Here is a 27,776-nt window from a genome sequence, read left to right as displayed (position 1 = left end):
GTTGAGAAGAAAGTTCTTTCTGATGAGGACGAATATGATGATGAGGAAACTAAGTCTGACGGGGAAGCTGAGACTGAGAATCCTAAGGGTAAATCTCCTTTGATTACTGAGGCAGCTGATATTCCTTCTTCTTCGTCGAATCTTCTCGGTGGTGATACTGGCGATGTTGGAGTGGTGACTACTGGTGTTAATGGTAGCAATTCTGAACAACAAGTCAAGGGGCTTGGTGGTGATGATGGACAAACAGATACCAAATGCGTTGGTGGTGATGATATCGAAGGAGAAGCCATCAAATCCAATCATATTCAACAACTCCCTCCTCAACCTTGATTTCTCTATTATCGCTGGTCTTTTATTTTAAACACTTCGTCTCTCTTAACATTTTGCTTATACTGGGCGCCCCCAAGCTTGGGAGGCATAAAATTTTAGATTTTTCTTCGATATATTATGCTTTTGCTCCTATTTTTCTAATTCGCGAAGTTAATCTTGTTTTTGGAGGCAGGAATATTAAACTTATCCTTATCATCTTCTTGCCTCTAATTATGCGAATTAATTGGATTGTATGTGTATAGTATATACTTGCCTTTATTTCTGCTCTTTTAAAAAAATGAGTAAGTATGCGAAGGAAAGGAAGTACTCAAAAGAATAATATTTATAGAAATATATATTTGCCTCTTATATTTTTGTCGGTTTCGAAGCATACTTGTACCTTTTCCTTTTTAGCTTGATGTTGGCTTGTGTTGTCCCAAAATCATCTGATGTTTTCCTTCTATAGTTCGTGGTTTTCCTATATTTCTTCGCGAATTACCTCATTGCATTATCTCGTTACTGGTGCATGTTGTAAGTGCAATCAAATTAATAATGTTATTTCCACACAATTAGCTGGTAATATAATGGAAGTAAGGATCATTCCCACGAAGAGCAGTGAGTTTTAGTTGTCAAAGTGTCACAAATGGTTGTTTTTTTTTAGATTTCAAACGAAGTAAATAATTAAAGTAAATAAAGTTGTATTGTAATCAATAGAGAGATAATGATCGAGGAATCCTTCTTCGTTAATAAACCGTCAATGATTTATTATAGTTGTCTACTCGTCGTTAATCATAGATTATCACCAACCGTAGAATAACGGCTATATCAATGTTATCCCCTAAATTCCTTATATCACTGGATACGGAAGTTCTCGTCTATCAGATTCTATTCAACAAACCACCAAGTAGTAGATCACTCAAGGTGTAATCCAATCGAATGCTTTATCTTTTGTGAATTTATACATTGGTCCTGCTAGTTAGACTCTTAGATCAAGGTCCACTTTTTAGTGTGTTTATACACACAATCGCTCCACAGAATCTCTCTGCAAGGTTTTGTGTTCTCTACTTGTGTACAAGTTATTCGATGATTATTTATCTCCTAACTTAATACTAGCAATAGATTGAATCAACAGATCAATTTAGTTGTGCACCTAAACAATCTATCAATCAATCATAAATATTCAAATAGTATAAACAAACGATAATCATATGAAGAACTTCAAAGTAGATTAATATAATAACTCAAATCTTGTTTACAACTTAGAATTCATCCTCAATCAATAGGTATTTAGCTATTCATTGATGTAGAAACATCCATGATATACATATATGAAAAGGTTAGAGATATCGTTACGATTGAGAATCGCTCTGAAACCCTAGATTTCACTCCGTGTGATTTTTCTCCTCTCCAAGCTTTTTAATTTCGTGACCTCTTGATGTGATTATATTTCACATAACCTAATACATTTTTATAGATTTACATTGCTTGGTCTTTACGCATTTAGTTTGGTTCAAGAACCCGACCCAAAATAGCGAAATAACGAATATAAACGTGCCATTAGGCCTTCCAAGGTATGAATACACGTTTTCCCACTTGCTAAGTACGCGTACCTGGTGAGCAAATCTTCACCCGCCATTAGGATATGTGCATCCCTATTAGGAATTGCTCGAAGACCAGTAGGGTAGGATAATTTCGAGCTTTACCCGCCACCCTACCCGTTTATTGGCGGTTAAGAAAATCTTCACCCGCCATCCCACCCGCCAAATAGTGGATAGGATAGGATACGGTTAAAAAACTGGCGGATAGCGTAGAGTTGGCGGGTATGGGTAGGGTATGTGCACCCCTACCGTTGAGTAACAGAAATTGGAGTTCTTATCAAAAAAGAGAGAACAAAACACACAAAAGCTTTGGAAACCATCATGGCAAAGTTTCCTTCATAAACAATAACGAATTAGTTCTCCAGCCAGTAACACGAAAGAATTAAATTTTTTCTAAAATAGTAATCTACCCTTTTGGCGGAGTTTCTCTACTCCTTTCGTCTTTCATCTCCTTGCAAAATAAATTAAAAAGAAGATAGAGAGTTACTTTTTATTTACGTACAAAAACGGAATACTTCTTTCCCGTGTATATTTCGTCATGCAGAAATGATGTCGTTTTGGATCAAAACCTTCAAAAAAAATAAAAATGATGTCGTTTCAATTCCAATTTTTCTGTCACACGGGATTACAGTCTAATAAACTTTTAAATTGACGTTGATTTTCTGAAATGATTTTGTCTTAAGTTTACGATGATACAACCTCAATGAATAAAATGATCACCGCATGATGTTCATGACTGATGAAACAATGATGAGAAAGAATCGGACTAATCAAGAAATTCGAATCGGACTTACCTAATAGTGGTGAGAAAGAATGCTACTTTATTTTATTTTTTCGAGAATCTGTGATGTATCGAACTTTCGAAATATTTATGTTTGACCTGTTTCCTAAATATTAAGGAACTCCAATAGTCATTTGGATTTCAACAACATACGTAACAATAAACAGTTTTCTATTCCGGATGGGTCTCAAAATCTCAATTGTTGACTAACGATATCTCACCGACAAATGTATTTCCTCTAAGGGGCTTCTTTAATCAAATGTTACTCAAATCTATCACAAAATAACAAACATCTATCTGGTAATAACTAATCATTGGAAAGGTTTTGCAGAACAGAGATATTTACATGGGACTAAAAAGTGATGAAGCGCTTTTGAAGTACTTACCATTTGTCGAGAATGAGGGTGAATTCAAAAACTTGTCACATATGATTTCATTCAACCTTTCGCACATCATCTTCTGGTTTAAAATGTTAGGCACATAAACTGATACACGAGAAAACGATCAAGACTCAAGCGTAGAAAACCTTCATGTCGGTATTCGAATTTTAAAGTTTGGTGCGTGACACGCCAATTTATAGGAAAAGTAAATTTTGAAGAGACATGTTACGATCAGGGAGATTCGGACTGAAGTGTCTCTTTTCTTAACATGATGCCCAATTAGGCTAGACGCATCGGTTCTATTGAACGGAAATTCATTTCCAAAACACATACCCGTTGGTCAGCAGAAGTGTCCGTTAGAAATGTACTTAGTGTGGACAGATGTGGCTCTTACAATACACCGACATGTCACAATGATGATTGAGAATTCCTGAAATGAATATGGGGTTGACGCATCAGCCTAACCATTCTCCTTTGTATGAGGAAGCATTGATTGATACTAAAACTGGTCTGACCGTGTAATTAGATAATGATTGGACAATCAAAGAAATGAACGCAAATTTTTTGGATCCATTATTTTTATCACATCCTATGGTTGTAATTCATCACTTAAAACACAAAAAATGAACACTGGTAATAATAAAATTCTTTTCGTCTTTCTTCTTCCGAGTAAATCTCAGCCTTCCCTGGCCGGTTTGATTTGTTATTCCTTTTAGTGATTTTCTACGTCCTTCACCCAACACTCCCGGCGTCAGGTTTTATTCAAGAGACATGGAAAAACATCTGTTTCCTTCCCTTGTTGGTTTTTTTCGATCTTCTTTTCTCCTCTGCTCATCACTTCCGGTTCCGCTGCTGTTGGTGTCTTAGCCAGGGTATATACGGGCAGAGAGGTATGGGGTCACATCCATATCGTATATGTACAACTCCAGGCGAAGTCGGTTAAGGAGGATTATTTTATAAACATTTAGATAGTTTTTCGAATTTTTCACCTCTACAAAGTGTTTCTTTGCAATTTATTGTTCTTTCACTTCTACCCCATTTCATTCATATGGTATTGTCAAGGTTCCATCAACCCTTACTTATATACTCACTGATCTCAACATTCTTAACTCTGACCTAGGCAGTTTAGCAACTCATGTAGCAATGGTTGCTGATTTACTTTTGAAAAGTTCTTTAGCGTACTCTACCATGCATTGTTAAGCAAAAATCCAACACATGGACGAATTGTAGTGTATCTCATGATGGGGACGTTGATATACATATGTTTAATTGTGCGTCCGGCAGCATTATGGATTGTAAAGAATACACCTGAAGGGAGACCAGTAAGTGATGCTTATATTTCCTTAATATTGATTTCAGTTCTACTGTGTGGTCTAGCTAGTGAATATTGTGGATTAAGTGGTACGGTTGGGGCATTCTTTCTTGGTTTGGCTATACCTGATGGTCCATCTTTAGGATCTGCTAGTTCAGAAGCTGCGCATTGTGACTGTATTTTTCATGCCTCTACATATGGGTATAGTTGGATATAAGACGGACATTCACAAAGTCAGTTTTGTATATCTATGGCGGGTTTTACTGGTAATTGTTGGTTGTTTCATTGGAAAGATTGTCGGGCTTTTCATCCCAGCTGTGCTTCTTGGATGAGTCTCTGCGCGCGATAGTTTGTTGCTTGGACTTATTATGAACTTTAAAGGAATTGTCGAGGTTTCCCAACTTAGCACCTGGATAGATAATCAAAAGCAAAATGTACGTACGTCTTGCAGAATAGCATCTCTAGCTACCAAGTAATTTGAATATTTAATTAACATGTTTTTTCTAATTTACTCCGCAGAATACTTTTGCTGCAGCAAATACACTCATGGTTCTCGCACTTGTAGTGCAAGTAGCAGTTATTACGCCCACGGTGAAATACCTCTACGACCCTTCATCGAAATACTTAGCCTACAAAGGAAGGTCAATTCTGCAGTCGAATGAAATCAATTCAGATTTTCGTCTGCTAGTATGTGTTCACACCCAAGATGATGTTCCAGGAATTATCAAACTCAAGCCTCTAATCCTACCAAACTCCACCCCCTCACCGTCTACCTTCTTCATCTCATTGAACTCGTCGGTCGTGCTACTCCTCTCCTTATTGCCCACCCAATGCATAAACGTGTTTCCACATCAAACCCTACCAAATCGGAAATAATAATCAATGTCTTCCAACAATTCCAAAATCGACACCAGCACCTTGTTACAGTTCATCCCTTCTCCACCATCTCTCCGTATGCTTCAATGCACAACGATATATGCAGCATGTCGGTTGACAACAGGACTGCTCTCATAATCTTCCCTTTCTGCAGGCAAGATGTGGTAAGTAAGAGGGAAGATCTGGATAGACAAAATATTTCTAGTCGTTCTATCAAAACGATTCTTCAGAATCTATTGCGAAACTCTCCATGCTCAGTCGGGATCTTAATTGATGGTAGTAATCCCCAAACAAAATCTACTTGCTTCCTACCGGACACGCCTTACCGCGTGACAGTACTATTTTTTGGTGGCCCAGACGACCGAGAAGCATTGGCTATTGCAATGAATATGATTCATCATCCGTCCGTGCTAGTTACTCTTGTTAGGTATTATGGTCCTGCAAGGCTGTCATCCGACGAAGTTATTGACTATGGCAGTGAATCTGTTGGCATCGATGTTGGGAGACAGAAGTTTCTTGATGATGAATTGGTAGACCATTTCAGGGTTAACTCAATGCATGAAGAAACGTTGATGTATAAAGAAGTAGAGGTTAAAGATGGTGCGGAAACAATATGGTCAGTCCGGTCACTTCGTGAAGATATTGATCTTATGCTTGTAGGAAGACAACAAATCAGCGATTCAAAAATAGTTTCAGAATTAGATACTAATTGGGCTGAATGCGAAGAGCTAGGAGCTGTCGGAGACATGGTGACATCTCCTGACTATGATGCTGAGGGCTCCATCTTATTAATTCACCAACGGCTAGTTGTTAGTTCATCTTCGAAAAGATAATGGTATTTGCTAAATGATCTCCAATTTGTAGAATCATGTACACCATATTACAGAGACAAGAGTACCATGTTATGAATTTGTATGAGCAGATTAGGTTTCTCCGGAGTAGGAATGGAATGTAAATTTGTACCCTTCAGTTGAACAGTGTACTCTTTCTGGATTCATCCCAAAAAAAATGTACTAATTTCAGACAACCTTCCTCCAATTAAACCAACAAGTTCATGACATCCAAAGGAACAAAGTCATGTGAATCTGTAATGTAAGCAATGGGTGATGGTTACAATTTTTTAAAATAGAAGAGCAAGGGTAAAAAAAGGAAACGGTAAAAAATAAAGTTTTGTGAAAGCGAAAAAAAAATGTGAGCTCATATGGGCACGTTTTCTTCAGATGATCAAATCATGGGAACCCCATCCACACACATTTGCTTGTAATATCATTGCTCGGTAGGTTCTCTGTTGCAGACTTGCAGTTGATATTTAACCACATAGGTTTCTTTATGAACGAAATGCTATTCACCTCCCTCCTCTGCTCCCTCCAATCTACACCACACATCTAGGATTTGAATCACATTCAGATACAAATGGGATTCATCATTTCCCAGACGTAGGGTTTAGATTGGAGGGAGCATAGTAGGGAGGTGGAGAATAGGGAGCTGAATAGCACTACCGATTTAAAATTAGGACTTAATGATATTGCTCTGTGTTTTCTCTGCAAAATTGCAGCAAAAAGGAGTGAGCTCATAGATGCACGTTTTCTATTTTCTCTGCGAAATGTTACAGAAAGGAAAAGGAGTGACTGCACTTTTCTTTCAGGGACCTGGACCCGAATTTTTTTTTGTCGATACAAGTTATTAGAAGAAATGATGAAAAACATAGATTAGAATGGTGAACCAATCTCCACAGCCTAATCAAATTACACTGAATCTACGCAGAGAAGTACTTCATTATTATGCAATACGGACTGATCATGCGCGCGGATGGATATCGATGCATTGAGCAGAAAGAAGAAAAAAAAAGTTTCAGAACACTAAGCCTGACCCTTGCAACTTCTCTTCCATGAGGCAATCAAGTCGTTCAACCATATGTGGTGTCAAGTAATTCTTCCAATGACCAATCTCACCTTTCCTGAAGTAGACTTTGTTATCGATGCGTTTTCTCCAAATCCCGTTCTTATTCACATCCAAATTCTTCATGTGCTCGAAACTACATAACCTTGATATATCTTCAATCACTCTTTGTCTTTCTTCTTCTAAAGTGAAACTGGAACCCATAAAGTCCGCAAGTCTCTTCAATTGAGTTATCGGTTCTTTCTTCAGATCTTCATACCTTAGAAACAACACTTTATGAGGCTTCTCTCTACTCTCTTTCCAATACCCAAGTACATGATCCCAAAACGGTCCGAATTCTGAGACCCCGTCGTAGAAAAACTCAAACGCTTGAGGGATTACTATCACTTGCTAATGCTGGCGAGGCCCTCAGTTTGTTCATGAACAGCCACATTGAGATGAAGTTGTCTCGTGGGTTTCTACACACGTAAATAATCTTGCAATTTGTAGTGCCGGTCTTGCAAGATTCTGGCAAAGAAGGGTAAGGGACGTGAGTAGCTATGAGTCTGTGTTGAGGATCAAAAAAACTATGATCTGGATTAAGATGTTTAAACTCAACAAAAGGAACAAGGTCATGAGGCGAAACTGTGAGCAGTGGGTGATGGTGATAACTCTTTGAAGAAGAAGTACATGGGTAACGAACGCGGTTGACGATGGCAAAGGCGAGTGCTTTCAACCAGATGGTGCGACATTTGGGTACAGATGCTATTAATAGATCAGAATCCAAAGCCTTGAAGTTCTGTTGAAAATCCATTACATTTTCTATTCCTTTAGGAAAACACAGAAACCTTGATATTGATACTGAACATCGTGTCCTAAACCAGGTCGCCCACTGCCCTTCAGGAAATCAAGGGTAACTTCACGATTGTTGCAGCCGCTATGGACATCAGAAGCACCCGGGAGTGAAGGAAAAAGCTTTCTGCTTTGTTGAACTTGCATAGTTTGCCAACAGATTTTGCTTTATTGGGTAGATAGACGTCTGGTTTTCACTATAAAAGCAGGAAATTCAAGTAATCCATATACAAACCACTTGTCAATAATTTTATGAATTATATGGGGTTGTTAGGCACTTTGTCAGCATGCATAGATGTGACCAAATCGTTAGGCCAGGCCGGTTTGTAGTATGTCTTTTCGACCAGTTCTGTCTCCGCCAAAACGCTAGGCTCTAGGATCATGAAGTTTAGAACTTCTTTTCTTTTTGGTCAAAACCCATCCAACACGAGAGCTTGTAAGGCTCAACAGACCTACAGTCGAGAGTAGAAATAGGCAACAATCACCCTAAATTAAGACCTGCAACAATCACCCTATTTGTCTAACTTCCGGTTCTTTGGCAGGTGTAGATATACTGCAAAATTAAGATGCCCTGTTCTTGTGGTGGTTTTTAGAGGACAATAAGACCAACCATTAACATACATGAGCAAATTACTAGACAAAACATTATCTCATTAAAGCAGAGTAACAAGGTCTTCAGGTTAAAGATTAAACAGAACCAAATGTACCCTGAATCAAACTTTACTAACAAAAAGTGAGTCTAATATCTGAAGCAAGTTTACTACCAAAACTGCTGGTGACAAAATAGCTCTATGGAAATAACATAAACAGACTAGAGTCTATATGATACCAATCTTGTTTGCTACGTCCAAAGCATCATAATCTGGAGTCAATCTCACGTAAGCCTTCTTCGTTCCATCAGGCCTGAAATCATAGCAGAAACAATGTAAGACGGGGAAAATAAATGGACTATCACTTACAAGATAAAATTGAAAAGGACCATAATCAAGAAAAGACGTAGCTAGCCATAAGTAATCAAACCACTATCAGCACACAAAAAAAATTCGGGATTTACCTGATAAGGGTGTTCACTTTCTTTGTCTGGATGTCATACATCTTCTTGACAGCATCCTTGATTTTCTTCTTGTCAGCACGGATATCAACAATGAATACCAGGGTGTTGTTGTCTTCAATCTTCTTCATTGCGGACTCGGTGGTGAGTGGGTATTTCAGGATCTGGTAATGGTCAAGCTTGTTCCTTGGTGGTGCACTAATACGTGGGTACTTGGGGTTCCTTGCCTTCTGCAATGTCTTTGGCCTGTGAAATGTTACTGATGTGCGGATCTTCTTAGCCTTCTTCTTAATGGTTGATGCTCCAGCTTTGACAGCCTTGGCAGCTTTGTTAGCCTGCACCTTGGGGTCGACCTTCTTTGATGTAACTACATGACAAGCAAATGATATCAGTCATACCATAACAGCCAGAACATGCTTCATGCAAATGAACAGAACAGGAAATCCAAAAATCAAAACCAGTGGATACAGAACAGTCAAATCCATCTCATAACTAATCAAAATAGAGCAAGTATACAGAACTTAATGGTTGACGTTTGGATACCAAATCATTTATTCAAACAGTATGCATACAAATGCTTCAAGGGTGTCCTAAATTATGATTCTAAAGTTAGCAAATATCAATAAAACCAAAGCAAGTACAAAGACAAAATAAGCATACAAATGCTTCGACTGGGTATCCCATTAAGATTATAAAGCTAGAAACCAACTAGGTTCTGAACTAATCCACAGTTAATAAATCCAAAAGCAAATACTGGAGATTGTTTGGACATATCAAAACCCTTATACAGAACTGGTTACCCTATGAAAATCCACAACTACTTAAAATGCCAACAAATCCTTTAACAGTAGTAGCAGGATAGAACATTAAAAATCTCAAACAATCAATTTATACAAATCCAAATCTGACCCAAACCAAAAAAGAAAAAATTGTTCATCAAACCTTTAAATCAAGCACACACACACCACTGCAAAACCCCAAGAAACGCATGCTTCAATTAAACCTAAAATCACTACAGAAATGACCTAAACAAAAAAGATCTCCATTCAATGAAACCACCAACAAGTACATAGAACCAAACCAACGTAAACCATTCCAGACAAAAATGAAAAGCATAAACACAAATTTAGGGTTCATCATGTAAACCCAAGATACAAACCAAAATCAAATCTACATCAAGTTAACAAAACCAAAAACAAACAAGAATCAAACATTCACAAAAAATCCTAAAAAAAAAATGATAAAAATTACCTTTAGCTGGAGGAGCCATTGTTAGCTACTCACTGAATCTTCTTTTCAAACTGAAATTAAAACCACAAACAAAAAACAAATCAGAAATCTTAAACAGATTTATGAACAGAAGATGAAGAAGAAGGAGATCTTGCTTTGTAGAAGAAACCCTAAGAGAGAGAAAGAGAAGCGGACCTGGGTATTTTTTGTTTGAGAAGAAGGAACCGCTGCTGAGAGAGTGGTGGCCGCCTTATGTAGAACATTTATATTTAGGGTTTTGGAGAGAAAGAGGAGATGAGGGGCATTTGTGGTAAATACTGCCGAGTGTGTTTGGGTGTTGCACGGGAATACCTGTGGTTGCGTGTTAGTAGATGAACCCTGATTTCGGGCATACCAAAATCTTCTTAGGCATACAAAGCACTAGTCCTAACTTGGGTGACCTTATAAGGGGTACCCTATGGGGTGGTTCAATTACCTATATGTCCTTAAATTCTTTAAATTACTACTAATCTATCCCTAACCCTAATACAAAACCTATAATCAACTACACCTAAAATCAGTTTCATTCACCTTCTTCTTCTTCCTCTCCACAGCCGAACTCATTCACCCTTCTTTTTCTTCTTTTTTTCATCGCGGAAATTTAATTGTCGATTCGTGAAACTTTAATCGACGATTAAACTCATCTATATAATGGGTCGTCGTAAGGAAGTATCTCGTTCAAATCGATCGATTGAACAACCTATTGATGAAGAAGAAGATTTGGAGAGTGAAGAACAAAATCAAAATCAACCACAAAATCAACCGGAAGAAGAGATTGAAGAATAAACCAACTCCGTAAATGAGAATAAGAAGGTTAGTTCTATAAACCCATCTCATATTTGATGTTTTTGATTGTTTTGGTCGATTTAATTCGTCAAAATCATGTGTTCTGCAGCAGTTACAGGGTATGGTTCGGCGTAAAACAAATGTTAGATGTGCGCCGAGCTGTTCTTGGAACTGAACCCTGAAAGTGCATATGAACTAGGGGTGTCAACGGGTCCGAGTCCTCCCGGGTATCACTAGACCCGGACCCTACTTATAAAGGTCGGGGCCGGTTCCTAACGGTTCCGGGTCCGGTTCCTAAATTTGTGGACCCAGAACCGGACCCGTTTAAATACCCGGGTACCCGTCAGTTCCGGGTACCCATTGGGTCTAAAGAAAACTATTTAAAAAATCTCAAAAACTTAATATATTTCTCTTTTTAGCTTGGATTTAAGTAATTTTTATAAAAAAATATTATTATTTCTTATGAATGTACTAAATAAAGATTAAATGTAAGAGAAAAAATTTAAATGAGTAAAATATCAAAGCTAAAACTAGAAAAAATACTTATAATTTTGCTAAAAACATGAATAAAAGAATGAATAAACGGGTACCCGATACCCGCGGGTACCCAATGGGTATTACCCGTTTGGACCCGTTTAAATTCGGGTCCAATCGGGTAATTACCCGCCGGGTCCTAAGTAGCTAATGGCTCCAACTTTAGGACCCGGAACCGGACCCTAATATACCGGGTCCGGTTCCGAATCCGGGTAATGGGTACCCATTGACAGCCCTAATATGAACGGCTCGGTGTAGATCTGAAATCCGTTTTGAGCCGAACTTAGTGACACATAGACTTATATTTAGGATCGGCTTATTTGATGGTGTTAGTTTTGTGCCGAATATGTTTTGTGAATTTCAGAAATTTTGCATGTGCGTAGGATCGGCTTGTATGGTAGTATTAGTTTTGTGACGAATAAATGTTGTTTGAATTTCAGAATTTTTTGCATGTGCTTAGGATCGGGTTGTATGGTTTTATTAGTTTTGTGCCGAATAAATGTTGTTTGAATTTCAGAATTTTTTCATGTGCTTAGGATCGGCTTGTATGGTTGTATTAGTTTTGCGCCGAATAAATGTTTCAATTCATAAGTCTAGATTCGGCTTATTCGATAGTATTAGGGTTGCGCCGAATATCATTGTTAAAATTTCATAAATTTTACAAGTGTATAGGATCGGCTTATTTATATGATATCATGTTGCGCCGAATACATGTTTGAGTTCATAATCATAGATTCGGCTTATTCGACGGTATCGGTTGTGAGCCGAATATATAGGATCGGCTTATAATTGTTTTGTGGTATGAGTCGATCCACTCTCTGTGTAAGCTAATAAAAATTTCAAGACATGATTCGGCTCATATGTGTTATTTCGGGTAAGCCGAGCCTTCTTATTTTCTTACAAGTTTTTGGGTTTCCAAATCTCTTTGTTGTTCGAATTAGTCTTATAACTTTCATACTTGTGTCAGGACCAATGCCGCGGGTAGGGAGATGTTGAAAAAAATGAAGGCCAAACTTGGTTGCAAAACACCAATGACCGTGGAAGAACAAAAATACCTCATCAACAAGTGGGATGCAATCATCAACAAAGGACAAGGACCCGAGGAACCCGAACAAAGGCCTACCACTAAGAGGTCTCGACAAGTTGGTGAAGGTACAAGCCAAGGTGGTGCTACCGTCCAACTAAGAAGAGGGGTCATGGTTAAATGCCCTTTTATGTTTCCAACTTCCTTTTAATGTTTTTCTTAACTTTTAAGTACACTTTTATGGTGTTGCAAACACCTTTGCTTTTAGGTGCTGAACTTTGTTTTTAATGGTGCTGGGATTGGGTTATGGACACCTTCAATTTCATGTTTTAATGAATAGCTTAACAGTTATGCGCCGAATGTATAGAGTTCGGCTTATCCTCTAATGTTAGTTACGCGCCGAATCATTTGTCCTTCAGGTTCGGCTTTTTCTATAATTTGAGTTATAAGCCGAACCTTAAAAATCATTATTGGTGTAATCCAGTATCCAGTATTTGCCATTAAAAAAATTTTGGGTTAAGGGGTTATCTGATTTTGCTATTTCACAATCTTTTTTGTCTTCATTCAGTATGCCTTCGAAGATTTTGGTATGCCAAAAATCATAGTTCTAGTAGATTTGTAAGTCTCATCTTGGGTCTGGATATGACTTGGTGTTGACCCGGTGAGCTGTTTTTGTGAGCGCTGATGGTTGTTGGGCTTGAATCATGGATCTGGTTTGTAGCACCTAGCAAGACTATGCTGTAAGTGGCCGTTACTAAGAGGAAGAATTATGGGATAGACTCTTTTAGCAGTCTATCCCTATCAAAATGGTTGAGACTCTATATGAAGGATTGAAGAACCCACCATGGGATAGAGCATGAAGAGTTTATACGGTATATAGTTGGTTGTTTAAAGAAGTAGAAGTTACCCGTAGCTAGAATTGCACCACCTGCAGGTGCCACTGTAGTGCTGTGGTAAAGTCACTAGGTGATGATATTAGTGATCTGAGTTCGAAACTCGCCAGCATCAAATTCTTTACCGATCAAAAAAATAGAATTGCACCACCTTATCAATACGTGTCCCTCAATCCCTCAATAACTTTGCTTTTTATTGTTTCATCAATTGGAGATATTTGTGCAGGTACGTAACTGCCAGGAAGATCATACGTCATATAATTAGCCGTTTTTCTTCTGTGTTTTCCAAACGGCATATAGTTGGTCGTTTTCTTTCTGTTTTTTTGATTGAGATTGGGGTGAAAGGGGTTACCCTCTATCCTTAGTATGACTTAATTTAATCAACTCTTTCATTTTGAAAAAGGCTCTCAACACTCATATCCCTTGCTCTAAGGGTGTGCGAAGAACGGATTCGGATGAGGGATCACCCGCGTCCAATCCATCAAAGTTGCGGATTAGAAAAATCCAACCGTATCCAGTCCAATCACCCGCAGATTTGATATTTACGGATCAGCAGGTGATACGGGCCGGATGCAGATTAACCGCGGATTAGCCAAAAAAAATAATAAAATGAAATAAAATAAAACAAAACATAATTCTAAGAACGATATATATGGTGGGATGTTGCGAATAATTGCTGATTGCTGAGGTAGGTAATCAGCAAACACTGAGATGTGAATCTGTTCGGCATACTAGCTCATTTATGTGATTGTGGCGAAAAGTTCTATTTTTTTCTGTGTCAGGATTTTCCTGGTCAGGATGATAATGGAGGTCCCTTATACATCGGGAGTGGATGCTTTTACAGAAGACAAACACTTTTGGGAAAAGAGAAAAACAAAGTATCCAAGATAGATCAATGGGAAACCCGATGATATCCTACTGAATGTAGTATTTGAAGAAAATACTGCTGAACTAGAAGACATCGTGAAGGATCTTGCAAATTGTGTTTATGAGGAGAATACTCAAGGGGGAAATGAGGTTCGTTTTGTGTGTGTGTGAATGTGTTGTTGAATCCCTGTATCTTCATGTTATGTATGAGATAGCTAATGTCATTCATGTTTATGTATGATCAATTTTCGCAGATGCACTTGAAGTATGGTTGTCCATTCGAAGATGCATTTACAGCGTTATTCTCTTTACGGTGCGGGCGAATTCGCGGATTTCAAAATCCAACCGCACCAAATCGATAAAAGTGCGGATTTGAGAATCCCACCCGTGTCCGACCCATAGATATTGCAGATTAGGTGTCACCCGTAATTTTACGGATGGATATGGGTGAAATCCGCGGTTTCAGAATTTTTGCTCAACCCTAGTCGTTACGTTAGTTGTGATTACTTGCCGATCTTATAACTTCTCCAAATATAAATTTCTAAATCCACAGAGGATAGACATTTATTTTTCTTGAAATTCTTCTTTAACCTAACTCCTTAAACCAATATGAAGATGATATCGCTAATTTTTATCAGGCATTGTCAAAATGAATGTTTAAACCTAAATATTCACCTTGACAATGTCAAGCTATCCTAATAAGTTTTTTCTTAACTAAAGTTAATTCCAATATATTAAAATTTTATTTAAATGATAGCTCTGCCAGTATTAACTCTTCAATAGATACTTGGGTCAATAATGTTGTTTCTGAATGTATTATCGAGGACATAGGGTTTGTTGGAAAAGATTATACATGGAAAAATAGCAGCATAGGAACAGGTACCAAAATATCTCGAATAGATATGGCACAAGCTAATGGTGACTGGTTTGTCCACTTTCCTAACTCTCAAATTTTTCACCTGAACTAATTGTGTAGTGATCATTCCCCAATTCTTTTGAACACTGATGTTTCCTTTAATACGCAATGGATTCCTTTCAAAATTTACTTAACCCAGCTTAGTGATAATACATGTGTTGATAAACTAGCTAGAGCTTGGAATGCTTTTGTTTTTGGTTCACCTGGTTTCCATTTTGTGCAAAAGATAAAGTTCACAAGACAAACATTGTTGACGTGGAACAGAGTTCATTTTGGAAATATTAATCGTCAGGTTGATTTACTTCATAACCAGCTTAAAGTGCTTCAAAAACAACCTCCAAGTCTAGAAGTACATAACCAAATTTAAAGCACCAACTCTGAGCACAAAAGAAGGAATGATTTCTATCATCAAAAATTGTGAGTCACTTTCTTCAATAAAAATGGACAATAATACAAATTTTTTCACATCAAGGATAACAAGAAGAAGGCTAAAAACAACATTGATGATATTCAAGATCAACACGGTAATTGTATTCTAGGCAGAGAAGAGATTGCTGAACATCTTACATCCCATTTTAAAGGAATTAGCACCGCAGGAAATTACTTTCTTGATGAAAGTATCTTCATGGTTATTCCTATTGTAGTTAAGGCAGAAAAAATTACTTCACTTTGTAGACAACTAGATAATCAAGAGATTCTCAATTCCCATATATAAATGAAGAACTGAAGTGCATCGATCCTAGAGGGTTTTCATATAGGTTTTTATAAATAACAATGGGATATTGTAGGAGGTGATGTTTGTAAAATGGTGCAACGATTTTTCCAGTCAAAGCACATTCTAAGACAGATAAACAAGACTTATGTTTTTTTGATTCCTAAGAAGAAAAAGCTATCATAGGTGTATATTATAGACCTATAGGATTGTGCAACACCACTTACAGGATCATCCCCAAGATTTTAGTAAGTAAAACAAAACCTTTAATGGAGAAAATCATTTCTCTTTCTCAAGCAGCTTATGTCCAAGGCAACATGATCAGCGATAAAACCATCATTGCTCAAGAAATCATTCATTCCATGAAGAAAAAGATAGGGGAAAAAGGTTGGATAAATCTTAAGTTAGACACGTGAAATCCATTGATAGACTTGAATGAAATTTCCTAATTAAGGCTCTTAAATATTTTTTCTTTTGTGATGACGGGTGCGATTTGGTCTATCAACGTATCAGTACTACAACACTTTCAGTAGTTCTTAATGGCTCTCCATGCTTGGATTTTTAGACAACTGGAGGGATAAGACAATGTGACCCATTTTCACTAAACTTATTCACTCTAGTCATGGAATTTTTGTAGTCATGGAATTTTTGTCCAGACATTTATTATCATCTCAAGAAAATAAAACAACTATTGGTATTAAAGTGGCATGTGGTAATTCTACATCCATTAATCATTTGTGGATGATTGCTTGATCTTCACACAAGCAACCCTTTCTTCTGTCAACAATCTACTAGAACTTCTTCAAAATTTTATTACTCAGTCCAGGCAATAAAACAACTTCGGTAAATCATCAGTTACTTCAGCAAGCTCAATAAGCCATAAGTGGCTTCTACATTGACTCACATACTCGGTGTCAAAGTCATGAATTCTAAATACCGTTACTTTGGTTCGAGATGATACACGATACTGTGGGGGTATCGGGGAAATATTTTCAGAAGAATGCTTAACACCACAGGAAGCTGATGATGTAGAGAACTTCGAAAAGAATTTCTTTGGGCCAAAAATTTGCAGTTGAAGCGAGTTCCCTTTGAAGCAGATACTGAGTTGGTAATAATTAAATTCTATAACAGAAGAATTTCTTATACACATTGGGAGCAGAGGAACATTATAAAGGAGATCAAGAATATTAGCCTTTATTTTGATTTTTGTCTTTTTCTTATGTTAGCAGAAATGACAATCACGTCGCAGATAGAATCCCTAAGCTAGCTAGAGGTGTCTACATAGAGTCATTTATTTCTTTTGGAAATTTTCCATCAACAGTATGTACTCTCTTAGCCAAAGATCATAATTTTCATCCTAGTTAATGCTTACAAATAAATTTCTTTTAGTAACAAAAAATATATATTACATAATCATTTTTATCTCTAATAAAATCTTGAATTACTTAAAATAAAATTTAAATTCAATAAAAAAATTTATCACGAACAACACCATTGGAGATGAATTACTTTTTTCATCTAAACATAAGGAAAAAATGGAATAAGGATGTCTTGTTTATGTTGCCACCTAGGAAATACATACAACAACCATTGGAGAAGTTCTTAAAACTTTTTTTTTTTGCGTTAATTGAATCTCAAAACCAGCACACGAGCCAAATAAAGTAACAAAAATATTTCCATTTTCCAAATGACTCGTAAGAAAATACTTGTTATTAAGCTATATTAATATGAGCTAAAACTTAGATTTACTCATTTATCATGTCGCATATTAATTTTATTTTATTTTTAAAATTTATTCATCAACTATTTTTAAATCCCGACTCCATATAAATTTTATATTTTCATGCTTCAAAAATAAAGTTTTATATTGTATCAGGTGAGGAAAAGAATTTCAACAAGTAGTATGATGAACCTAGGCTAAGCTAGATTTAGGGTTTTAGCTTGGCATATGGAGGAAAAAAGAATACCCACTATGACCTGAGTCAATTTAGGGGAGGAAGTTGTGGACCAGCCATCTAAGGCAGGAATTCCTCAACTTTTGTTTGCACTAGTCTATTAGAGAAACAAGTTGTTGCTGAGAATTAAAATCTGCCTCCGATCCATTTGAATTATGGATGAAAAACCTATTTTTGGGGCCCACCCGCATGAGACCACATTTTTCTCACACCTTTTTTTGAGACATTCCATCAATCATTTGCAAGGTGGTTCGCCAACATACACTAGTCAAAATATCAGAAGTTTTGAATTACTCTCTTTTGATGTTTGAAACAGTCTCAAATGATAAAATCATTGCTTGGGCAATTTTCAGTTGATCCCAAAATTATTTTTGGAACAATAAATTGTTTCGAACTAATATTGTTATTGACCTTTGAACATCCAATGCTTGATTCATACTTCAAAATGTTTAACATAACAATCTTGACTTGAAATTTCTTCTTTGCAATAATCTACTAGAAGTCAAGCGACATAGTCTCAAATAAGAATTGTACGATAGTGAGCAAAATAGAATGGTTCAATGTTCACATACCTTCTTGATGAAGTCCTCCAAATGTGTTCATCGACCTTCAATCTTCGAGGGTGATGTCTGATACCCAACTACCAAATTCTAAACCTAGTCCGAGACTTGAGTTAGTAGACTAGAAATTAAGATATATTTTTGTTCAACTAACATTGACAAGAAGATTGAGATAACAAAACTTTTGGATTTAACCGAGCAATGCTCTAACAATTACAAAACATTAAAAGTCTAAAAAACATCACTAAGCATCAGGGAACATCAACATCAGGGAGCTGCGGCATTTGGAGTACCAGCATCACTATCAGTATCATCAGCAATACCACCGGCAACAGCACCTGCATTGGCTACAACATCAGCAACAACTTCTGCTAAATCTTCGTCCATATCTGCATACAAAGTATTCATCTCTTTGCCGTGTGCCTTCCGACTTGCAATTACATTTCTCATTTATTTGTCAAATCCGATGAGCTCAATGATCTCTTCATATACAAGCTTGTAATCTAGTGCCAATGCTTGCTCCAATTTGGTATGCTTGTTAAATGTGAAGTTGTACATACCCGTAAGCTAGAGATCTCGAGAAGAAAAAAACTCAGATGGATGAAATTCATATCTGCGAAAAATTTTAATCAAGACAAAAATCTAGTCAATTCGTACATAAGACGATATATGTAATCCAATCATGTCTTAGATAAATCTACAGAAAGATGAAACCCAAGGAATCGGTGGATAAGCCATATAAATGTATCACGATTATGATATGGGAACCTCAAAAGACAAGTTACAAAATCAGTAGATGAACCGCATATAAAAAAACCGATTGTAAGAGCACAAAATTAAAAATAAATAAATAGTATTCAGAATTGGTTTATGCTTATGCACTTATAATCCAATTTTAGTTATGTCTTTATTGGTTATGATTTGTAACCAGAGTCGGTAGATGATAATCATGTTATAAATCCCATTCTGCTGCATGTTCATCATGGAGATGAAGAATATATCCAAGAACTGATGGATATGATGGATTCAAAGAAACCGATTATGGGTAGAAATCGGAGATTTTGATTTTCAAAAGTGGGTTTAAAATGTGTAAATTAATGAATAAATCTTAATAATAAAACGAGTTTAATGAGGATTTACCTTACCATTAACGGATCGGTTATAGGGTGAAAATAATTAAAAAATAAATTGGTAAGGGTTTATAGACTTGGTAAAATTAGATGAATATATATAGATTTTGTTTTCTTCCAAAATTTAGAGTTTGTGGTTTTTAGCTAAAAATAGAAATGATTTGTATTCGTATGAGTTAGAATTAGGGATAACTTGAGGATATATTGGTCTTTTTGTCTAATTTAGATACCCATAGCCATTTGCGTGAGTTAAGAAAAGAAATTACCAGGCCTCAAACTAGCCATGTTGCAAAAGTTAAAACACAACATGAAATTACTTACCACTACACGTGGTATATTTTTTCCTTACATTTAAACATGCAGATTTTAATAAACGGGAAATGGGCCATTTGTCCGATTATTTTTAAAACATGGTTCTAATGGACGAGTAAAAATTAGTATTGATGAAATGGATACCAAAAAAATAACAAGAATGAAACTTGATTAATCATGTCTTAAACTTAAAAAAGAGCGAGGATGAAACTGGATACATCCTGATGTAAATTAAAAATAAGAAAAAATATTTGAAAATGGGCAGGATGAAACTGTTTACATCCTGGCTATTTTTACATTCTCGTCCATTTAAATAATATCAAATTTTACATGTCTTTTTCATCCAGGAATTGTCGTTATTAGGTTAATTTACCAATTTTGTGTTTAATAAACAAAAGTAGCGATTTTATCACTACTTTAGTCCTCAATTTTCTGTTTGCATTTTATCATGGAAGAAGCCACAAACACCACCCTCATCTGAACTTTTCATCAGTCCATTTTTCTTTTCGGCCAATGAATACAACCAAGAGTAGTGGGACAAGAAGTAACGTGCCTAAAACAGAAAATGACTGGTTATCTCCAGGACACCTTCTCTACAATCCTAACAACGAAAGTATTAATTTTTACACAAAATTGGTTAAAAAGACCAAAATTAACAATTCCTGTGTGAAATGGACAGTTAGATTTTGATACTGTTTAAATGGACAAAAATGTAAAAATAGTCAGAATGTAACCAGTTTCATGGTGCCCATTTTCAAATATTTTTTCTTATTTTTAATTTACACAGGATGTATCCAGTTTCATCCTTACTATTTTTAAATTTAAGCTAGAATAAAACCAGTTTCATCCTTATTTTTTATTTTTTTTTTGCCATTTCACCCAAACTATTTTTTACTCGTCCATTTGAACCGTGATTTAAAAATATTTGGACAAATGATCCATTTTCCGCAATTTTTCGGAGGGAGTATATAACCGAATTAGAGAATACTTCTATCTTACTCACCAAGATATTAAGAAATTCAAAGTCTAGCGTTAGTGTTATTTTAAATTTTACAAAGTTGAATCGTATTTTAAAATCATGATATTAACATATCATGGTATAACTTCTGATTTTTCCGTGTTCACAAAAGCTAACGACGATGAACTTGCTGCCATGGACCAGGAATTCGTCAACTTTTGTTTGCATTAGTCTATTAGAGAAACGGGTTGTTAATGAGAATCAAAATCCGCCTCTGATACATTTAAATTATGGATGAAAAAATTGTTTTCGGGGCCCACCCGTATGAGACGACGGTTTTCTCACATTTTTTTTGAGACATTCCATCAATCATTTGCAAGGTGGTTCGCCAACCTACACTAGTCAAAATATCAGAAGTTTTGAATTACTTTCTTTTGATGTTTGAAACAGTCTCAAATGATAAAATCATTGCTTGCGCAATTTTCAGTTAATCCCAAAATTATTTTTGGAACAATAAATTATTTCGAACTAATATAGTTATGGACCTTTGAACATCCAATGCTTGACTCATATTTAGAGATGTTAAACATAACAAGCTTGAATTGAAATTTATTCTTTACAATAATATACTAGAAGTCAAGCGACATAGTCTCAAATAGATAGAATTGTACGATAGTGAGCAAAATAGAATGGTTCAATCTTCACATCCCTTCTTGATGAAGTCCTCCAAATGTGTTCATCGATCTTCAATCTTCGAGGGTGATGTCTGATACCCAACTACCAAATTCTAAACCTAGTCCGAGACTTGACTTAGTAGACTAGAAATTAAGATATAATTTTGTTCAACTAACATTGACAAGAAGCTTGAGATAACAAAACTTGTGGGTTTAACCGAGCAATGCTCTAAAAATTACAAACCATTAAAAGTCTAAAAAAAATCACTAAGCATCAGGGAACATCAACATCAGGGGGCTGCATCATTTGGAGTACTAACATCACTGTCAGTATCAGCAGCAATACCACCGGAAGCAGCACCTGCATTGGCAACAACATCAGCAGCAACTTTTGCTAAATTAAGCTTCGTCCATATCTGCATACAAAGTATTCATCTCTTTGTCGTGTGCCTTCCGACTTGCGATTGCATTTCTCATTTTTCTGTCAAATCTGATAACCTCAATGATCTCTTCGTGTACAAGCTTGTCAGCTAGTGCCAATGCTTGCTCCAATTTGGTATGCTTGCTAAATGTGAAGTTGTACATACCCCTTTGCTAGAGATCTCGAGAGAAAAAACTCAGATGGATGAAATCCATATCTGCGAAGAATTTTAATCAAGACAAAAATCTAGTCGATTCGTACATAAGACGATATATGTAATCCAATCATTCTAGAAAAATGATAAATTAATAGTCCTCAAACTAGCCAGATTACAAAAGTTAAAACACAACGGGAAATTAGTTACCACTACACGTAGTATATTTTTTCCTTCCATTTAAACATGAAGATTGTAATAAACAAAAGTAGCGATTTTATCACTATAACCCTCAATTTTCTGTTTGCATTTTGTCATGGAAGAAGCCACAAACACCACCCTCATCTGAACTTTTCATCAGTCCATTTTTCTTTTCAGCCAATGAATACAACCAAGAGTAGTGGGACAAGAAGTAACGTGCCTAAAACAGAATATGACTGGTTATCGCCAGGACACCCTCTCCAGTCTCCACAATCCTAACAGCGAAAATATTAACCAATACTTCTATCTTACTCGCCAAAATATTAAGAAATTCAAAGTCTAGCGTTAGTGTTACTTTAAATTTTACAAAGTTGAATCGTATTTTAAAATCATTTGATTGTATCCCTACTGTGATATTAACATATCATGGTATCCAACTTTTGAGAATAACTTCTGATTTTTCCGTGTTCACAAAAGCTAACGACGATGAACTTGCTGCCATGGCTGCTTGCCATGGCCATCATAATTGTTGGTTGGTCCTCTAAACGAAGGTTGCTCGAATGGTTGTTCAGCTGGTTGTTGTTGTGCAGGACTATCTGTTGATGATGTCCCATCACCGTGAAGTCCCATCCCCACATATTGCTGCACCACCAACACTGACACTGACGACGCAAAATCTGGCGATGCAAGTATATCCCCGATGACTCCCAACTCCGGACATTCACTCCAATCAGTAAGCCCATCAGTAAGAGGTGACACTATACCCTGTCCCCTTCCAACAATATAAAGATCATGAACATTATCCAAAGATCTAATAACTGAAACCGTCTCTTCACCATTGTTTGTGATTTTCTCAATATAGACAACCGATTCATCGTTGGATGTTTTCATTCTGAAATCACAAATGACATCCTCATCCATCTGACGATCTCTGTCACTATCAGTAACAACAGTTAACATATCATTATCTGAAGAGTCATTGTCATGACGTCTCGACCACCCTTTTGTTTCTTCCCCTGGAATAAAACGAAGAACCGTAAGGTTAACATCAGGGCAGTCTGACATTCTCATAGCATAAGCCAAGGCCTCTCTGTCATCAGCGCCACCGAAGAACAGAACGACAATATCGTGGGTAGCACGGGCATTCTGGGCTCTTGATGCAGCACCTAATCCTCGATCAACAAGAATTCCAACAGAACAAGGAGCATTTGCTAGTACATTCTGATTTAGTATTCTAAAATCTGGATTTGGTTCTTCCATTCCTCCATCAATAGTCTGTTGTTTGTGGAAAGGAACAACAAGTAGAGAAACCTTTTTGTCCTCGGCAAGATTACATATGTCTTCATGCATCGTCGAATAAGGAGAAATGGCGGTGAGGTGTTCAACAGAGACAGATGCAGCATTTTTCTCGTAAGATTCAAATGCATTCACAATTTGATCACTTTGTGCTTGGGTTCTGTTCGGGGCAGGGCGACCTGACTTGCGACTGTTGTGGACAATAAGCATGGCAGAAGCAAGGCCTCTGAGTTCGACAAGTTGGAGGGCGTAAACGTGGATAGGTGATCTTTTGTTGGGGTGAGAGATATCAAGGAGCTTAGTAACTGCAGGGATGTTGCGAGAATTGTGGATGCATGTTAATAATCGGAGCTCAGCATCTGGTTTGGATTTCTGTATTGTTCTACGCTTGTTAGGAACAAAACGTCCTCCAGATTTGTACAGTGCAGTTATAGTTGGAATTATAACGGCGGTCGAGACTAGAGCTACAATCACCAAGAGTGCAATAGTTTCCTCCTTGAATACCTACAAAAATAACAAATGAAATTACAAGGAAAACGAAAGATATAAAAATTCGATACGAACGAAAATGAGTTGTACCTTCAGCTCTCTAGCAATATTCAACACAATCATTTCATTAAGACCTTTAATGTTCATAAGCAATCCAAGAGCGACTCCTTCACTGTGAGGCATCTTATGGAAGAAGCCAGCGCAAAAAATCGCACCAATCTTAGCGAGATTACACAAAATTGTAACCATAAACAACCAGAACCAATTAGCTGAATAAGTCATGCTTCTTATATTAGTCCTCAACCCACATACAGCAAAAAACAATGGCAACAGCAAGTTAGACACAAAATCCTCCAATGAGTCTATCAAATTCGAAGCTAAGGGTCCGTTGGGTATCACCAATCCAAACAGAAGCGCACCGAAAAACGCATGAGTTCCAATAGAATCAGTCACAAATCCACAGATCATAACTCCTGTTAGTACCAAACATAAATAGAAATCACTAACATTCTCTCCTCCAGATGTTCTTTTTATGACCCATTTGATCCCTGGCTTGACTACGAATATACAAAAAACCACAAACGCAATACTTGAAAGTGTAACCCATACTGCATCAGCTAGGATATCCTGACGTGAGTCCTCATGCCCAAGGTTGTTCGCATTTTGTTGAAACCGTGCTAGAATTATACCCACAGATAATAGTATCCATGCCACCAAATCGTTAACAATTGCAGAAGACATCGCTAGTCTACCAAGTTCAGCACTAAGAAGTTTTAGTTCTGCAAGAAATCTAGCTATTACAGTGAAAGCCGTGACTGAAAGAGCAACACCGAAGAAAAGAATGAAAATCCCGTAATCAATTGGACCTATTTTCTTGGCAGGATAATGATGCATCAACTTGGCAGATGAAGCTGCTGCTATAATAAATGGTAAACCCATGCCAGCTAGAGCAAATACTAACGATTTCTTTCCCGTACGTCTGACAATCGACAGGTCCATTTGAACACCCACTGAGAACAAGGAAAAGAGGACACCCATATTTGCCATTGTTTGTAAAACCAATATACTTCTAATAGGAAAAATCATATCAGCATACTTATCAATTCTTCCGAGGCCGGATGGACCTAAAATTATACCACCCTGTACATATATATACAACGCCATGCACGGTTATCACGTCATTTAAAAAAGAGAAAGTATAAACGTAAAAAAAAAAAAAGAAAGAAGAAGAAGATATTCTGCAATTTATGAATCTTACAAGGATGTTTGCAACGACCCTTGGTTGGCCACCAAAAGGTTTGAGAAGAACATCAACCAGACGAGTCGTAAGGACAACAAGGACCAGCTGCAAAATGAAGAGAGGAACCGCATATTCCAATGGATTATCACCCTTCCATACTCCAGATTGTGTGATCCTATTCGCTTCATAACATACAAGGACATAATCAAGTGCCGTTCCATTGTAAAGAATCACAGATCGATTCCCGACATTATCCAATTTATGATCGAGTGCTGTCCAGTCGTTTGCCGACATGTTCTTCCCTTCAATATTTTTTCCCTACCTACAAAAAAAACCTACGACCACCACCGCGAAGGAGAAACTGGTAGTCTGAAAAATTCGTAGTTTTTAATTAAAGGATTGAAAATGGTTTTAACAGCCGAAAAATTCTGTTCATTTAAGACCAGACACACAATTCTGAGGAAGTTCATCGGAACAATCTCTAATATTTAGGAGGGTTAATTTTCTGTCTATATATAGCCATTTTAACCACCCGCCCCTAATCCATTATTTGATGATGATTGATGATAATGATATATCATCGGAACAATCTCTTGCCAGCCCAAGCCCGTTTTTCCTATGAGTTCCAAGACTTTTGGGCCCCTTTTTTATAGAGACAAAAATAAACCAAAAACTCATCTCGGGTTCCCTTCTTCTGCAACAAAAATAAAGAACAACTTCATTAAAGAACCAAAGTGGCAATAAAAACTCAATCTGGGTTTCCTTCTCAAGTAACCGTAAGCTCTCGAATGTCTCATGTGTGGCTGAGGATCCTACCTTCAGGGGTTTGCGAGTAACTTGTGATGGTGTTTCGTTTGTTCTTTTGGTGCGGAAAATTTAAAAGATATTTTCACAATATACCTATTAATCCAAATATTGTAGACCTAACTGATTACCTAGTATGTACTAAAATATAAAAGTAACATTATCACAGACAAATTGAGGACCATTTTCATAGGAAAATTGTGGAACTCATGGAGAAATCAAAATTGAAATCGTTTTTATAAAAGAATACCTGCTCCTGAACAATAACTATATCGACACTGTTAACGTGGACATAAAATCCAATTCTTCCCAGTTCCCATTTCCTAGTAACACGAACAGTAACAACGCTTGATTTTCCTACGTCAAGGAATCGTAAACTCTTCAACTTGTCCTGGGTAACTGAAGATGGTACCTCTTGTGCTTTGATATTGATTTCAGATGCCATTTCGTCTGTTCTTTAGACCAGAACTGAAAATTGGAAAAGAAAATTCATAAACCTAGTTCAAACATTGGAATAATAGACACAGTGCAGACCTAATGAGTGATTTAAAAAAAATGTGAATTAACATTAGGAAGGGAAAACCAAAAACCTCAAAACAAAATTCTCATAGGATTTGAAATCGTAAATTTAAGCAATTTTGGATGAACAAAACGAAAAATAATCATCCGATAGGAAGTGGATGTTTGGAAGCTAGGGAAAGAAGACGTACACGTTCAGTGGCTAAACCAGGATTTAAAACTAAGGGGAGTTTGGAAGAAAAAAAATTGCTCAGTGGCAAAACAAAGAGCCACCTCTCAAAAGTGTTGGGTGCAATAATCAAAAACAGGGAAAAATTAAATAAGCAAAAATTATTGATACTTAGCTCCTTTATAATGGAAGTGATCGATTTGATGAAACGGACGAGCTCATCATATCTCCGCAACAGCAATAAGGCAAAACTTTAGAAAAACAGAGTGATTCACGTGTTCAACACGTTGCCCTTAAGAAATTAGCACCCCGCTACACTCAAGAGTGATGCTATAGCCCTCACAGGATGGATATCTCCAGGATAAAACACCCTAATACATCTACTACTAGCATATGTAGTAGATGCTCAACTTGAGCTTGGTAACTCCGAAAAAGCCATAAAGGAAAATCTTGAACGCTTGAGAAAAAAATATAAAATGTTTTTTTCCTTGGGGGTCCATCTAAATATAGAGCAACCCCTTTCCCATAGATTTTACAAAAGTAGTGAATTTATTTATATAATTGACAAATACAACTTAAAAAGAAAAACTCCCCGATGTGGGACTAAAAGGTTTATATAATTTCTTGAACCTACTAAGAACAAGTAGAATGCACGTGCATTGCACGTCAGCACACCATGGCTTGTTTACATGATCTTCCTTCTTGGCAGAACTATAACACTCACAGAAATATTGTTTCTCATATATCAAATACACAATTTAGTAATGCTACAGAAAATTAGTAGTGAGCTAAAATGAAGAAGCAGATTGTGCGTGCTTTTGGTTTTTGGCATAACAATTTTTTAATTTTTTTTTGT

The 27,776-nt window shown here is 36.7% G+C and overlaps 3 protein-coding genes across 3 annotated transcripts; all 3 read right to left on the bottom strand.

The window, feature by feature from the left end:
• Positions 1-7,107: 7,107 nt before the first annotated feature.
• On the bottom strand, positions 7,108-7,948 carry LOC113322253 (cytosolic sulfotransferase 15-like). Its single transcript, XM_026570309.1, has 2 exons — positions 7,537-7,948; positions 7,108-7,493 (listed from the first exon to the last, which is right to left on the bottom strand). The coding sequence occupies exons 1-2, from the start codon at positions 7,946-7,948 to the stop codon at positions 7,108-7,110; spliced, it is 798 nt and encodes a 265-aa protein (XP_026426094.1).
• Positions 7,949-8,602: 654 nt separating this feature from the next.
• On the bottom strand, positions 8,603-10,567 carry LOC113320373 (60S ribosomal protein L23A-like). Its single transcript, XM_026568281.1, has 4 exons — positions 10,463-10,567; positions 10,289-10,338; positions 9,041-9,404; positions 8,603-8,889 (listed from the first exon to the last, which is right to left on the bottom strand). The coding sequence occupies exons 2-4, from the start codon at positions 10,305-10,307 to the stop codon at positions 8,805-8,807; spliced, it is 468 nt and encodes a 155-aa protein (XP_026424066.1). The 5' UTR covers positions 10,308-10,338; positions 10,463-10,567; the 3' UTR covers positions 8,603-8,804.
• An 11,768-nt stretch (positions 10,568-22,335) lies between these two features.
• On the bottom strand, positions 22,336-25,826 carry LOC113323841 (cation/H(+) antiporter 15-like). The gene is made up of 3 exons (XM_026572185.1): positions 25,447-25,826; positions 24,279-25,328; positions 22,336-24,203 (listed from the first exon to the last, which is right to left on the bottom strand). Exons 1-3 carry the CDS (start codon positions 25,720-25,722, stop codon positions 22,881-22,883), a joined length of 2,649 nt encoding a protein of 882 aa, XP_026427970.1. The 5' UTR covers positions 25,723-25,826; the 3' UTR covers positions 22,336-22,880.
• Between the last annotated feature and the right edge of the window lie 1,950 nt (positions 25,827-27,776).

The sequence above is a fragment of the Papaver somniferum genome, chromosome 11 (assembly GCF_003573695.1).
Source record: "Papaver somniferum cultivar HN1 chromosome 11, ASM357369v1, whole genome shotgun sequence".
In the NCBI taxonomy this organism is placed as follows: domain Eukaryota; kingdom Viridiplantae; phylum Streptophyta; class Magnoliopsida; order Ranunculales; family Papaveraceae; genus Papaver; species Papaver somniferum.
The sequence above is the reverse complement of the archived record's forward strand: the minus strand, read 5'-3'. Positions and strand labels throughout refer to the sequence as shown.

Excerpts from the sequence above, each read along its gene's own strand:
- LOC113320373 (XM_026568281.1), bottom strand. Across the intron at positions 8,890-9,040 it reads AAAGTGAACACCCTTATCAG|GCCTGATGGAACGAAGAAGG; the intron begins GTAAATCCCGAA and ends CTATGATTTCAG.
- LOC113323841 (XM_026572185.1), bottom strand. The coding sequence starts at position 25,722 with ATGTCGGCAAACGACTGGACAGCACTCGATCATAAATTGGATAATGTC. Across the intron at positions 25,329-25,446 it reads GGGTCGTTGCAAACATCCTT|GGTGGTATAATTTTAGGTCC; the intron begins GTAAGATTCATA and ends ATATATGTACAG. Across the intron at positions 24,204-24,278 it reads ATATTGCTAGAGAGCTGAAG|GTATTCAAGGAGGAAACTAT; the intron begins GTACAACTCATT and ends TTATTTTTGTAG.
- LOC113322253 (XM_026570309.1), bottom strand. The coding sequence starts at position 7,948 with ATGGATTTTCAACAGAACTTCAAGGCTTTGGATTCTGATCTATTAATA. Across the intron at positions 7,494-7,536 it reads GCCAGCATTAGCAAGTGATA|AATTCGGACCGTTTTGGGAT; the intron begins GTAATCCCTCAA and ends ACGGGGTCTCAG.